The 13,042-nt window shown below is 32.0% G+C and overlaps 1 protein-coding gene across 1 annotated transcript; it reads left to right on the top strand.

Annotated features, from left to right (window-relative positions):
• The first annotated feature begins 879 nt into the window (after window positions 1-879).
• LOC143080770 (solute carrier family 23 member 2-like) lies at window positions 880-12,841 on the top strand. Its single transcript, XM_076256793.1, has 11 exons — window positions 880-1,169; window positions 2,277-2,434; window positions 2,870-2,970; window positions 4,828-4,913; window positions 5,575-5,756; window positions 6,695-6,815; window positions 7,278-7,422; window positions 8,146-8,399; window positions 8,949-9,222; window positions 10,044-10,139; window positions 12,327-12,841. The coding sequence occupies exons 1-11, from the start codon at window positions 948-950 to the stop codon at window positions 12,509-12,511; spliced, it is 1,824 nt and encodes a 607-aa protein (XP_076112908.1). The 5' UTR covers window positions 880-947; the 3' UTR covers window positions 12,512-12,841.
• Window positions 12,842-13,042: the final 201 nt, after the last annotated feature.

The following is a 13,042-nucleotide window of genomic DNA, read 5'->3' on the forward strand; positions in this document are numbered from 1 at the left end:
TAAGTGCAAATCCGCTGATAATCTATCTTTTCTCCCCGAGGGTATAACCGGCCTAGTATTCAGCACTTCCGTGTTGACATGAATTATCATTTTCATTTTGGAATACTTTTCCCACAATCAAGTTTTCATTAAAGAATGAATATAAGTTTGAAATTTGTATTTCAATTTAGATAGCTATCAGTGTATTAAATTAAGTTGCAGTAAAATGAATACATTTATTTACCTGGTTACAAAATTTAGAACGAGGATTTGTTTAACTGGGGAATAAATTACCTAAACTCATTAATATGTACTTTTTTGTCTTTTTTACGTTTTTCATACGAGCGTCACTGATATATATGATTGACACACCAATAGAAAGGAAACGTTCATTGTGAATATAAATAAGAAGGTAAAAATAAATAACAAAATCTAATTTTGATAGAAAATTCAGATGATTGTTTTTTACGGCACAATAAACATGATAAATAAACCATTAAATTTCAATTTACAATATTAAGTCAATGTCAGAAAAATGTAATTTTTTTTTGTATAAGGCTGAGAAAATGGGAATTGGGAAGGTTTTACAGAGCCGTTCCTCAGTTTTGTGCCGAATACCAAAAAAAATGAGTAATACATTGACCTAAAATTGTTTTTATACTGCAACTTAAATTAACACATTGATAACTATCTAAATTGAAACACAAATTTCAAATTTATTTTTATCCTTGAATGAACCCCTGATTGTGGGAAAAGTGTTTCAAGATGAAATTGACAATGCACAAAATATAGCTATGTTACTATATTGAGGGAACACCACGGATAGTTTCAGTATAATTTTGTATATTTATCCAATGAACTTATTTGATTGCAGCATTTACATTCATCAGTGAAATCGAAATGATATAATATTATAAAGCATATAAAAAAAGTCCTATTAGTTTGAATAAGATTGCTTCAAACAACAAATGGATGATTCCACAGAAAAGATGAGTTACAGTAATAATGACAATAAGAATGAAGAATATGGTAAACTACTGTGTGAAGACACCAAAGACATTGAGAAAGGGCAATTAAGTAGTAAAGAGAACGACACTGATGTCATGGTTATAGACGAGAGGGATCATAGCATGCTGTATAAAGCTTCGGACCATCCTCCTATATATTTGACTATATTTTGCGGTATTCAGGTAACGTTAAACAAGTAAAAATATTACTTTGTTCAATATTACCTTATATTATTATTTCATGTATTCTACTAACTAATTTACTAATTTTATAAATAGAGTCGTATGCTCAACTGTATTTCCAACGATAGACCGGCAAAACAGCAGATATAAAAGTGTGATATTGCAATATATATTTTAGTTATCTAAAAGAAGATATCTAAAACCTCAATTATGTGTGCCGCAATCAGTAAAGCAAAATTTGTATTTTTCCTCAATATATCCCCGCTTTACTGAACCCGGGACGACGTTGCCATAATGAAGCATTTGTGTAGCTAGATAGCAGTCATTTAGTTCACGAGGAAGTTCTGTGATTGTTATGTTTGTTATTGTGTTGTCTACCTCAATAAATTTGACGTTTCTGTTTTTAATTGTTAGATCACAGTACTGTACTAACCTTTCTTTGGCGTCTATGTCACTTAAAGTTACAACACAGCTTTTTTTCGGTCAATTGGATGGATTTAACACTCTCCAATTTTATTTGTTTTTCAAGTTCCTTTATTATTTTATCGTGTGTTATCCCCTTAAAACCACTGGATTATTTGATATTTTCCAAGTGTATGGATAATAATAGTATCACAAATGTAGCTTTGAATAAGAACTAAAGGAGGATATATTGACATGAAGATGTATATATATATCGATCTTCGACATTGTCCTCATTTCATATGTTTTTTTCAGGTCAACATAGTCAAGTTCATAGTATTTTTTCGAGCGCTTTTGTCGTCTGAAATATTTCTTCTTTTTTTCTAGTAGGTATTTTTATTTTTAACTGTTGTTTGGATTCGTGTACATTGACGAATAAACAATACACTAAGTAATTTCATTTGTATTAAGCTGAAAATTGGTAAAACTCTTATCCCTGTATGCTATTCTATTTAATTACAAAATGTTACTTGAAAAAAGAATTCATAAATAATGTGTTAACATGCACTTGAACCTGAGGATTTCTGTCATGATAGTCGAATATTCATTGCTGTATGCACATGCAACTGATTTTATTTGGAGCATTATCAAACGCAAATTTAGTATTTTACATGGATACTGATATATTTTATGTCTATGTTTAAGCACACACTTGTTTCACTGTCTGGAGTTATAGCTGTTTCTCTGCTGGTTGTTGATGTGACTTGCGCAACATTAGACGAGAATATCAAAACAACTTTACTCAGCTCCACAATGTTTATGTGTGGCATCTGCACAATTTTAATGTCACTTGTCGGATCAAGGTACTGATATTTTTACAATTGTTAAAAAAGTAACTCTAGATTTGATTTGCTATCAAAAATTAATTATTTTGTTTGAAGTTGGATCTACAAACTAGGAAAACTTGAATCAAAATTCTTTACCATATATGTTGTAGTTTTGTGTATGTGAGCGTGTTTGTTTGATGATTTGTTTGTCCCCTTAAAAAGTTTAATGGATCAGTGGATTATTTTTAATATGATTATGCAGATCTTATGATTTGTCTGGCTATAGTTAGCGGATGTATAAATACACAGTACCGTTAGGTCTAATAATCATTGTTAAATGCTCAGTTTCATAACAAAAACACATCTTTTTCCCGATATACTCTTTAATAATTATAGCTTTATTCTAGTAACATTCATATTTTACTTGTTAAACTGTGCCTATGTAATAGTATTACATATTTCTATATTTAGATTACCATTACTACAAGGCGCTGCTGGGGATTTCCTGATCCCACTTCTAGCTATGCAAGTTCTAGATCCAACTAAATGTGATGTTCGTAGCGTATTAAATGGTATTTTATATTTTATTTGTAAAGGAGTAGGTTCAGTAAGACCCCTTTTTGGCCCCAAAATATAGCAGTTTTACAAAATTGTTAAAATGTAAACCTTTAGTTATTTATTGGACAGTAGAATGCTTCTGCTACATAAATATGGGCTGTTTTTGACAATACAATGCACATATATCCGGTACTAGCACCATTAAGTCATGCTAAATTACTGAAATCCTCATAATTCTAGCATTTTAGTTAAATTTTATACGGTTTTCATGTAAAACGAAAGTGCCGCATTCGTGTTCATCCTTAATATTGAAATGTAAGTTGTATTTTATGATAATACATAACATATATAAAGGTTGAGGATGAACACGGATGCGGCCACTTTCATTTTTACCAAAAACCATCTGAAAAGTGACATTTTTCGGCATATTAGGTAGATTTTTCATATTTGAGCTTGCATCGGATCGTTTTTAATGAATAAATCTGTTAAAATCTTTCACATAAACTAATTAATTCAAATAAAATAGACACTTAAGTGTTTAAAAAGTGGTCAAAATCTTTCGTCAGATGAACCTGAAAATGGATTTGAATACACGGGGATTTCAATTATACAAAGTGTAAAATCAGTAGACCAATACAAATCGAGAAAATTATATTTGATTGTTTGAGAGTTGTTTTTCCGAATTACGAGTTGTCTACACAAACTTTTGTTTACAATATTTACTATTGAAAAACAATACATATTTTATTCTATCTATACTATTAAACGAGAAGACCTTATTTTGTGTGTCGCTTCTCTTCTTTCCACAATAAATTAATCAACACGCCTCTGTGTCCTATAGGTTAAGTGCTTAGTCGCATTTGTCATTCATTCTTATGATTATTCAGATAGAGTTATTTTGGGAGAAAAACGAGAAAAAAAGGCATCCGGATATTGTCCCTTCATTGGATAAAATTTTAAGTCAGATTAGACTTCCAGTTTGCGTTTTTCTATATACTTTGAACGAATAAAGTGTATATTCAGAATTATATCTGCTATCATTTTCAAGTTTACTATCCACGGCGGTCACAGAGTTTACTGAGGGTCTGTATACTATATCTATGACCACCATGGTTCGTTTAGAAAACTTAGAATTGAAAGTAAATACACTTTATTTATATAGTAATGAACTCGGTAATGCCGGAATGTTCATAATATACAGATAAGCGCTAAAATTATTCATGTGAACTTTTCATACCTTTTCTGAAATTCTCCAGTCATTAAATCTTTTACAAAATTTATTGATTACAAAAAAAAAAGAAAATGTGGTATGATTGTTATGTTGACAACTCTTCACAAGAGACCAAAATGACACAGAAATTAAGAAATTAACAACTATAGGTCACCGTACGGCCTTCAACAACGAACAAAGCCCACACCGCATACTCAGCTTTAAAAGGCCCCGAAATAACAATGTAAAACAATTCAAATGAGAAAACAAGCGGCCTTATTTATGTTAAAAAATAAACGAAAAACAAGTATGTAACACATAAACAAACGACAACCACTGAATTACAGGCTCCTTACTTAAATGTTCATAACATACTAAATGTATGTTCAAATTGAAGTTGACAGAAAACCAAAAATTGGGAATTTTTGAAATAAAGGAGGAGGGATAAAAAAAAACACATTTTCCTGTCCCCAATAACCTATGACTTATGATACTTTTGCTGAAATTCTCCAGTCATTCAATATGTTACAAAATTCTTCCAACAATACTTTACATACTTTAAACTTCGCTCTGAATGCCCGCGATTTCGCGTGTGTGTTCTAGTAGATAATTTACAAATGAGCAATCTTTTGCTTTAAAACTGATTTTCTTTCCTTTTAAGATTTCAACAGTTCTACTACCGCACCAAACATTAGTTTAGACGACGGTGTGAATCAGTATGAATTTATTGTGAATAATATTCGAGACGTATGTATGATAATTTACACAATATCAATAATGATAGAATGGAAACCAATGTTAGAATGTAATGCTTCTTTTTTTATATGACCAGGGTGTAAAATCGTTTACCAGGCACCCAAATTCAGACTATTAGCCAATCATGCATTGGATCCTATTCAATGGACTTGTCAATAACTCTGGTCGGTTAAAAAAGTATTATGTAATCATAATGATTATATTGACGGGAACATTAGTATGCATAAACATACCTACCCGTATAAAGTAGTGTATCTATAGATTTACTGCGTCATTTCTTTATTAATTCAAGGACATGGATTATGTATACTGTAAATATAACAAATATTGACTTTTTCATTCATCAGACAAACACAGAAGCTAAGATTTGTTTCACAATAACATTTGAATAATACCTACATGTAATTCAGAGACTTTAAGTAGTATTTTTCGTCTGTTGTCTGCTCTTTGGTCGAGTTGTTGTCTCTTTGACATATTCCCTATTTCCATTCTCAATTTTATAATTGAGAATGCACGTCTTTTATTCGAATGATTGGAATATACATACTTGACTCTAATTACTTCCCGAAATTTATTGATAGTTTTTCCCTTACTCTTAGTTTCTACTTTAAGTCATTTTTCAGTAACACATATAAATGGACTCTCATTATAGTTACAGGGGAGTTTGATAGCTGCAGGCACTTGCCAGTTTTTTATTGGAGCAACTGGTATAGTCAGCTTACTGTTGAAATTCATCGGACCAATTACCATTGTTCCTACATTGTTTCTTAGTTGTGTGTTTTTAGTTCGCGCATGTGTTAAGTTTGCAAAAGTTAACTGGGGAGTTGCAATGCTGTGAGTTAATTTCTATTTATTTGAAATTGTTTGAAGAATTTGCCTTATAAATCATGATTTTCCTTTTTTCAATATATCCAATTGTGTGGGGGATGTATAGTAATAGATGGAAATAATTTAATAAAATAAATCTAACGAAAAATCCATACAAAGTTTAAGATATAAATTTGATTTACCACATTTGCGTATCTGTTGAAGTTTTTGAATTTAGAAAAAGATTGATCGACTAAAATTTGTTGAATACGCAGCGGCAAGTATTTCATGCTTATTTAATACAATAATTTAACGCTCAAGACAAAATTACAGCATAGATCTGCATTTTGTGCCGACCATGCAGGTTGAAGGGATTTTTTATTATATTTCAGATATGTTATTAAGTTATTAAATAAATCTTGCACCATTGCAGACTAATATTAAATTACTAACTTGAAGACAAAACATTTATTTTCTTTGGTTACATCTTCTGACATCAAACTCGGACTTCTCTTGAACTGAATTTTAATGTGCGTATTGTTATGCGTTTACTTTTCTACATTGGCTAGAGGTATAGGGGGAGGGTTGAGATCTCACAAACATGTTTAACCCCGCCGCATTTTTGCGCCTGTCCCAAGTTAGGAGCCTCTGGCCTTTGTTAGTCTTGTATTATTTTAATTTTAGTTTCTTGTGTTCAATTTGGAAATTAGTATGGCGTTCATTATCACTGAACTAGTATATATTTGTTTAGGGGCCAGCTGAAGGACGCCTCCGGGTGCGGGAATTTCTCGCTACATTGAAGACCTGTTGATGACCTTCTGCTGTTGTTTTTTTCTATGGTCGGGTTGTTGTCTCTTTGGCACATTCCCCATTTCCATTCTCAATTTTATGTTGTGAAATTGTATAAATAAAACAACGACGCATTTCAAAAGCACTATTGTCTTATAATTTATATGTATTTACAGGGTAGTTGTAATTGCTCTAGTTTTATCGTTATACCTTAGTCACCGTAAGACACCAATACCATTATGGACGAAGAAAAAAGGTTTTCATATTCTATGGTTTCCTTTGCATCAAGTGTATTCAGTAAGTTTGATACTTATAGATAAATTATATGTTTATAGTTTTGCTCTATTTCATTACGTTTGTTGTCAAGTTTGTAATATTTGTTTGCTATTATACTTGGCACTTTATTTAGCGTTAACTTTTATAAAGGCTCAATTCTGAGTTGTTTCGACTATTCAGTTTTAACGCCACCTTTTACCTTTAACCACGTTTTGCTCTTAAAGGTTATTTTTTTTAATTTGTAAAGTTTAACCTCAAACCAGTGTAAAAGTATTCTGCTGTTTTTCTTTAAGTGCGGTGACGATTTTACATACCCTTTCTAAAACGTAGACAAGTGAAGATTTGTCAGTATTCTTATGGGATAAACATTTATATCTGTTGTTATGTTCTTCGACATTTTATTGTTTACCTATACGTATTGTTGGAATTAAAGCATCGTATGTGATTTATATAATATATAGATGTCATGTTTGTTGCTTACAGATTTTGATAGCCATATTAGTTGGATGGTTGGTTTGTGGTATCATGACTGCAGTGGATGCGTTTGAACCAGATGATATTTATGCAAGAACAGATTCCCGATTAGATGTCATAAGAGACGCAGCATGGTTTAAATTTCCATATCCAGGTAAACATGGCTTTATTGAACAAAGTTCCTATCAATACTTTATAGTAATCATGTCTCACTCTAATAGTGCATAACATAATTACATTTTTAGCTGACCATTATACCATATTGTATTGTTTAGAGGTCCTTATGTAAATTTTGAAACACAGTCTTATTTAAGTAACATTCGTTAATATATACTCTCAGTAATAAACATATCCTATCAGTCTGCTGAATTACAAATAGTACCCCGCAATATATTTCTTGAATTTAGTCCTCGTGATAAATTTCAAGCAAATAAAATAAATAAATCTATAATTTTTTTCATTATGAAAAGAAATATATCCTTGGGTTGATTTGGCTGTAGAAATATGATCGCCTCGACTTCTCCCATAAGACTGTAAAAAACCCTGTAAATAAAGCGTAAGTTCTGCTGTGTGGAATCTATGAATACGCAACCATTTTTGTTAAGAAAGGAACGCAAATGCTCTTTTTGGGAAAAGTGTTATGTTCTCGTCACATACACAAACTCTTTCAATGACAATTTTAGGGATACGTAAGAAACATATTGTAAGGACAAATATCCCCCCTACCAGCTATGCCATTCTTTGTAAATTTTCACTACTCACATTTTGAAGAATATGTATTTTGAATTTGTTTTCGATTTAAAATTAATGAAATTCTTGTCACAGAAATAATCATTTTAACACAGAACAATTGGTGTATTTTTATCTATTAATGTAGGGCAGTTTGGAAGGATTTCATTCAGCACTAGTGTATTTGCCGGTTTTATGATCGGAACAATCACTTCGATACTTGATTCCATTGGTGACTATTATGCATGCGCCAAGATGTGTAACCTCCCGCCTCCACCTGCACATACTGTCAACAGAGGGATAGCAATAGAGGGATTTTGTAGTTTGATAGCAGGGTTTCTGGGTTGTGGGCATGCAACAACGACCTATGGTGGAAATATTGGCGCGATTGGAGTCACAAGAGTAAGAATTATTTTACATTGACAATTTTCTATCGCCTTTAACGTTTTATTCATTTAAACATTATTTGGATATCTGCTTGGTCGTCAGTGTATCTGATTACGAGTAGATTATCATAATTTAAAGGAGACACAAAGTTGCCACATTAAAATGTATTTTAGATTTATATTGCTGTTATAAGTGTACCGGTACTTAAAATATTCAAAGCTTAGAGTTTAGGTATCACAAACGCCGATACATTCGCGAAAATGTAAGATAATCAGGAATTTTAGTAAAAAAATTAAAAAGTGTATTGTACAAAATGATCAAGTATATTTGAAAACTAAATATACATAAAATAAAAGGACATTTTTGTGTAAATATGAGTATAACTTATGCATAAGTATTTTGATGGAAGAAAAAAGAATAACAAACAATGAAAAAAATACACTAAAAATGCTTATGAATATTACACTAAGAAAATATAAAAAGGAAGAATAAACTTTTTGCTCTTCGCCATTAAGATGTCAATGACAATGTATTAATTATACACTTCTTACATTGTTCATCTAGGTTGCCAGTCGAGATGTCTTCATTGCCACTGGGATTATTTCTTTTATTTTTGGACTGATCGGGAAGATATCAGCTGTTTTCTTAATAATTCCGTATCCCGTACTGGGAGGTGCCCTTATTGTAATGTATGGTATGTTTAACGGTGTTGTACTGTCAAATCTACAGGTGGTATCACTAAGTTCTACCAGAAACCTCGCTATCATAGGGACAGCTATTCTCTTTGGATTGATGATACCGTATTGGTTGGAGACAAATCCTGATGGAATACAAACAGGTAAACCATATATGTCTACAAAAAACTTAACCTCGAATTAAAGTGGTCTACCGATTAAGACTTATCTCCGGCCAGTTTGTACTAACATCAGCAACACAAAGCATGCCAAATGTGGAATGGAAATTGATTATCCTCCCGGAACACACGAAACCACACAGTTTATTTTAAAATGGGCTCTTGTTGCGCCTGCTTTAATTTTGAATATTGTTCTTTAATTATGCTTTTTGATTTCTGTATGTCTTGGTTGTTCTTGCTAGTAATTTTGTTGTGTAACCTTTACGTGATTAAATTTCCTAATTTCACAATCGTTCAGGTTTCAATGTTTTAGGTAATTGTATGACCGATGGTTTACTAAATTTGTATGTCTTAAAATATAAGGTTAAACAACTGTCAATGAACAATGCTCTATTGTGTGATCCCTATCACAAAGTCCTAAACTAGCACCATCAACTTATAGGAGTAAATACGACGAGTGTTACATGTGGAGGCGGATCTGCCTACATTTCCAGCAGTTCACCGCTGTTTATTGAGGGGTTCGTGTTGCTAAATTTTTAGTTTTCTATGTTGTGTTTTGAGACTATTGTGTGTTTTTGTTTTTCGTTTTTCGTTTATTGCTATGGTGTTTTAAGTATGTTTTCAACTTTTGAATTTGAGTTTTGTATCTTCTGCTTCTCTCATGCTTTAAGACTAAAATTAAAGAAATTCCGTTGATTAGTGGCCTATCTTTTAATGCATATGTGTTGAGATTGCATTGCTTTGCAATATTATGAAATATGAATATTGTCATGCAATACTATGATACATATGCTGATTATTTAAAGGATCTGCATCAAGAGATGGTGTAATAAAGATGTTATTAGTCAATCCAAATCTTTGTGGAGGTGTTGTGGCTTGTCTTTTAGACAACACAGTGAGAGGTAAGACAATGTAATTACTGAATGAAATTAACAAGGTTTTGCTTAAACTAGATAGGTGGTTAGGCCACGTATCTATATGTAACATTTTAAAGACAATCTACAACTAAATAAATAAAAGACTTCCAACTGTCAATCATTTACGATAAACTTATTATAATGTGACCTACCGAATTAGACTATTTACCAGATTTGTAATAATATGAGCAACACGTGTCACATGTGAAGCAGGATCTGCTTACCCTTCCGGAGTACCTGAGATCACCTCTATGTTTTGGTGAGGTTCGTGTTGCTAATTCTTTAGTTTTATATGTTGTGTAATGTGTACTATTGTTTGTCTGTTTGTCTTTTTAAGTTTTAGCAATGGCGTTGTCAGTTTATTTTGATTTGTGAGTTTGACAGTCTCTCTGGTATCTTTCGTCCCTCTTTTATTAGGTATATATCTCGAGAACGAGATTGAATCAGACCAACACATTTTACATCGAACCAAATACCAAAAAGAATAAAAAGGATACAAAACAAGCACATATTGATTGTTGATAATTACCTAAGGTCTATTGGCATACAATTATAGTTTTAAATTAACATGTATATTCAGGAAGTATAATAAATAGGAAAAATGGGAAAAAACCTCAGTTGACAGCTGTAAATAAGAGATTATTTCATATACCAATGCTATGAAGGAAGCAGGAAAAAGATCATTTGTCAATTTCGTTCAGAAAAAAAACCCAACCAAACAATATTTCGTCATATGTATGCGCAGTCTAAATAAAATTGTAATGGAAATGGGGGATTTGTCAAAAAGACATCAACCCGATCGAACAACAAAAAACAGACAAAGGCCACCAATGGGTCTACAAATACAGCGAGAAAATCCCGCACCAAGAGGCGTGCTTCAGCTGACCCCTCATGTGAAATGGATGTCATACTAAGCGACGAAATATATAAATGAAACTAGAATTAGAATTATGACAAGACCAAACAAGGCCAGAGGCTTCTGACTTGTGACAGGCGCAAACATGCGGTGGGGTTAAACATGTTATTTTGAGATTTCGTCCCTCTCCTATATCTCTAGCAAATGTAGGAAAAAACAAACACGCAGCAAAACATACGCAAAGTAAAACTCTGTTTAAAAGAAGTCAGAGTCCAATTTCAGAATAGGTAACAAAGGAAACTTAACAAAATGACAATGATACATAGATTAACAAATGACTAGTAGCAGTTACTGTCATGCCAGCTCCAGACCTCGATAACTGATTGAAAGATTTGTCTTCATCATATGAATATCAAGCACAATCCCTCCCGTTAGGATTGATGGTAAAATTTAGTAAATTTTTGGACTTGTTTGTGATATTGAAAACCCTGGTGATATAACTTTTCTGTAATACATATTTTCCCCCCTAAAAATTCAATTTTGTGTTCGACAAGGGAACGCCACTATAAAAAATGTATAATTAACAGTAGGAAATGACAGATCATCTCTTTTATCATCAATTTTGGTATTAAGCTTCACATTTCTGATATAGATATCAAGATCCAGGTTCATTGTTAGTATTATCTTTAATTAAAGTTAGTTCAACAGGATAAATCTCTTAAGTGCTTACTGTAGTCGTTATTATTGAGAGCCAATACAACATCCAAATATCTGAAAGTATTATTATATTTGTTTATAAGATGTTGTTCTGATGGGTTTTTGCTAATTTTAGTCATTAATCATAACTCATAACAATACAGAAACAGGTCCGCAATAAGTGGTTCACAGTAAGTCCCCATTAGAATTTCGATAACTTGACGATAATCAGAATCTTTAAAGCGAACAAAATTAGTATCTTGTAAACATTCAAGACTAGATCTTTATCATCCCATTAGTCCGTACATAAACAATGAAAAGAGACAACGATGTCTTTACAAACAATGATGGATTTTAGCGTTAAGTCTCCGGTTTCAAAAATAAAAATCAGGTATGCACCCATATAGTATTTGTTTTCCCTATATATTTCTTTGCACCTATCCAAAAATAATAATTGAATACAAAAGATATATAAATCGTTTATTCGGCGAAAAAACCCTTTACGTTTGTACAGTGTATTGACATAAGTTAACTTTTAAAGATGCAACACAAGAAATTCTAATCGACATGTTATCTCAATGGTATTTGAGTTGTTAGATTAATTTATTAACTGTATGTAGGAACACTAGAGGAGAGAGGTATAGCTGCTTGGCAAAAAATGGTAGACGACAAAGCAGACGACAAAGCAGACGTGAATGAAGAGTACGATTGTGATGCTAGTTTCTACGATATTTATATTCCAGAAAATTGGAAACAATCTAAGCTTGTTCAAATTTTACCGTTTTTTCCATCATATAAAAGATGACATTTTTGCCGATTTCAAAAGATGATAGAAGTCACCCTAGGGTATTCTTTATTCTTGACAGTATACTGAGAAACGCTTATGAAATACAGTATCTTCCCCGGAGTAACTTTTCATGTTAATGAAACTTTGTCAGTTTTTATGCTGAGAATTGTTTCTCTGATCGATTAATATGTATGTATTAAACGGTTTCCTGTGTTTGGTTTTACTGCCAGCTCTCCATATTTTTTTTTAAATTTTGAACGAGTGTCCTTCGGCAGCTATATTTTTACACCAGTGTAAATAAACTTGTTTTTGTATGTATTCAAGATTGATAAACAGAAGTGAAATTTCTATGCTTTTAGTTTTATTTGTTGTACTGCTTTAATCATCCAATAAGAAAAGTACTTTGATATGTTTTTATTGACATTTGTCTGACAAAACTGCGGAAACCAATTCGAAATTAAGAAATATACCCAAAGCATACTATAGCTAGGTTTAACTCATTCTCCAGGTTGGGGCTATATACATGTGAATATTTTCATTTATATTAGA

The sequence above is a fragment of the Mytilus galloprovincialis genome, chromosome 6, assembly GCF_965363235.1.
Source record: "Mytilus galloprovincialis chromosome 6, xbMytGall1.hap1.1, whole genome shotgun sequence".
NCBI classification, from domain to species: Eukaryota; Metazoa; Mollusca; class Bivalvia; order Mytilida; family Mytilidae; genus Mytilus; species Mytilus galloprovincialis.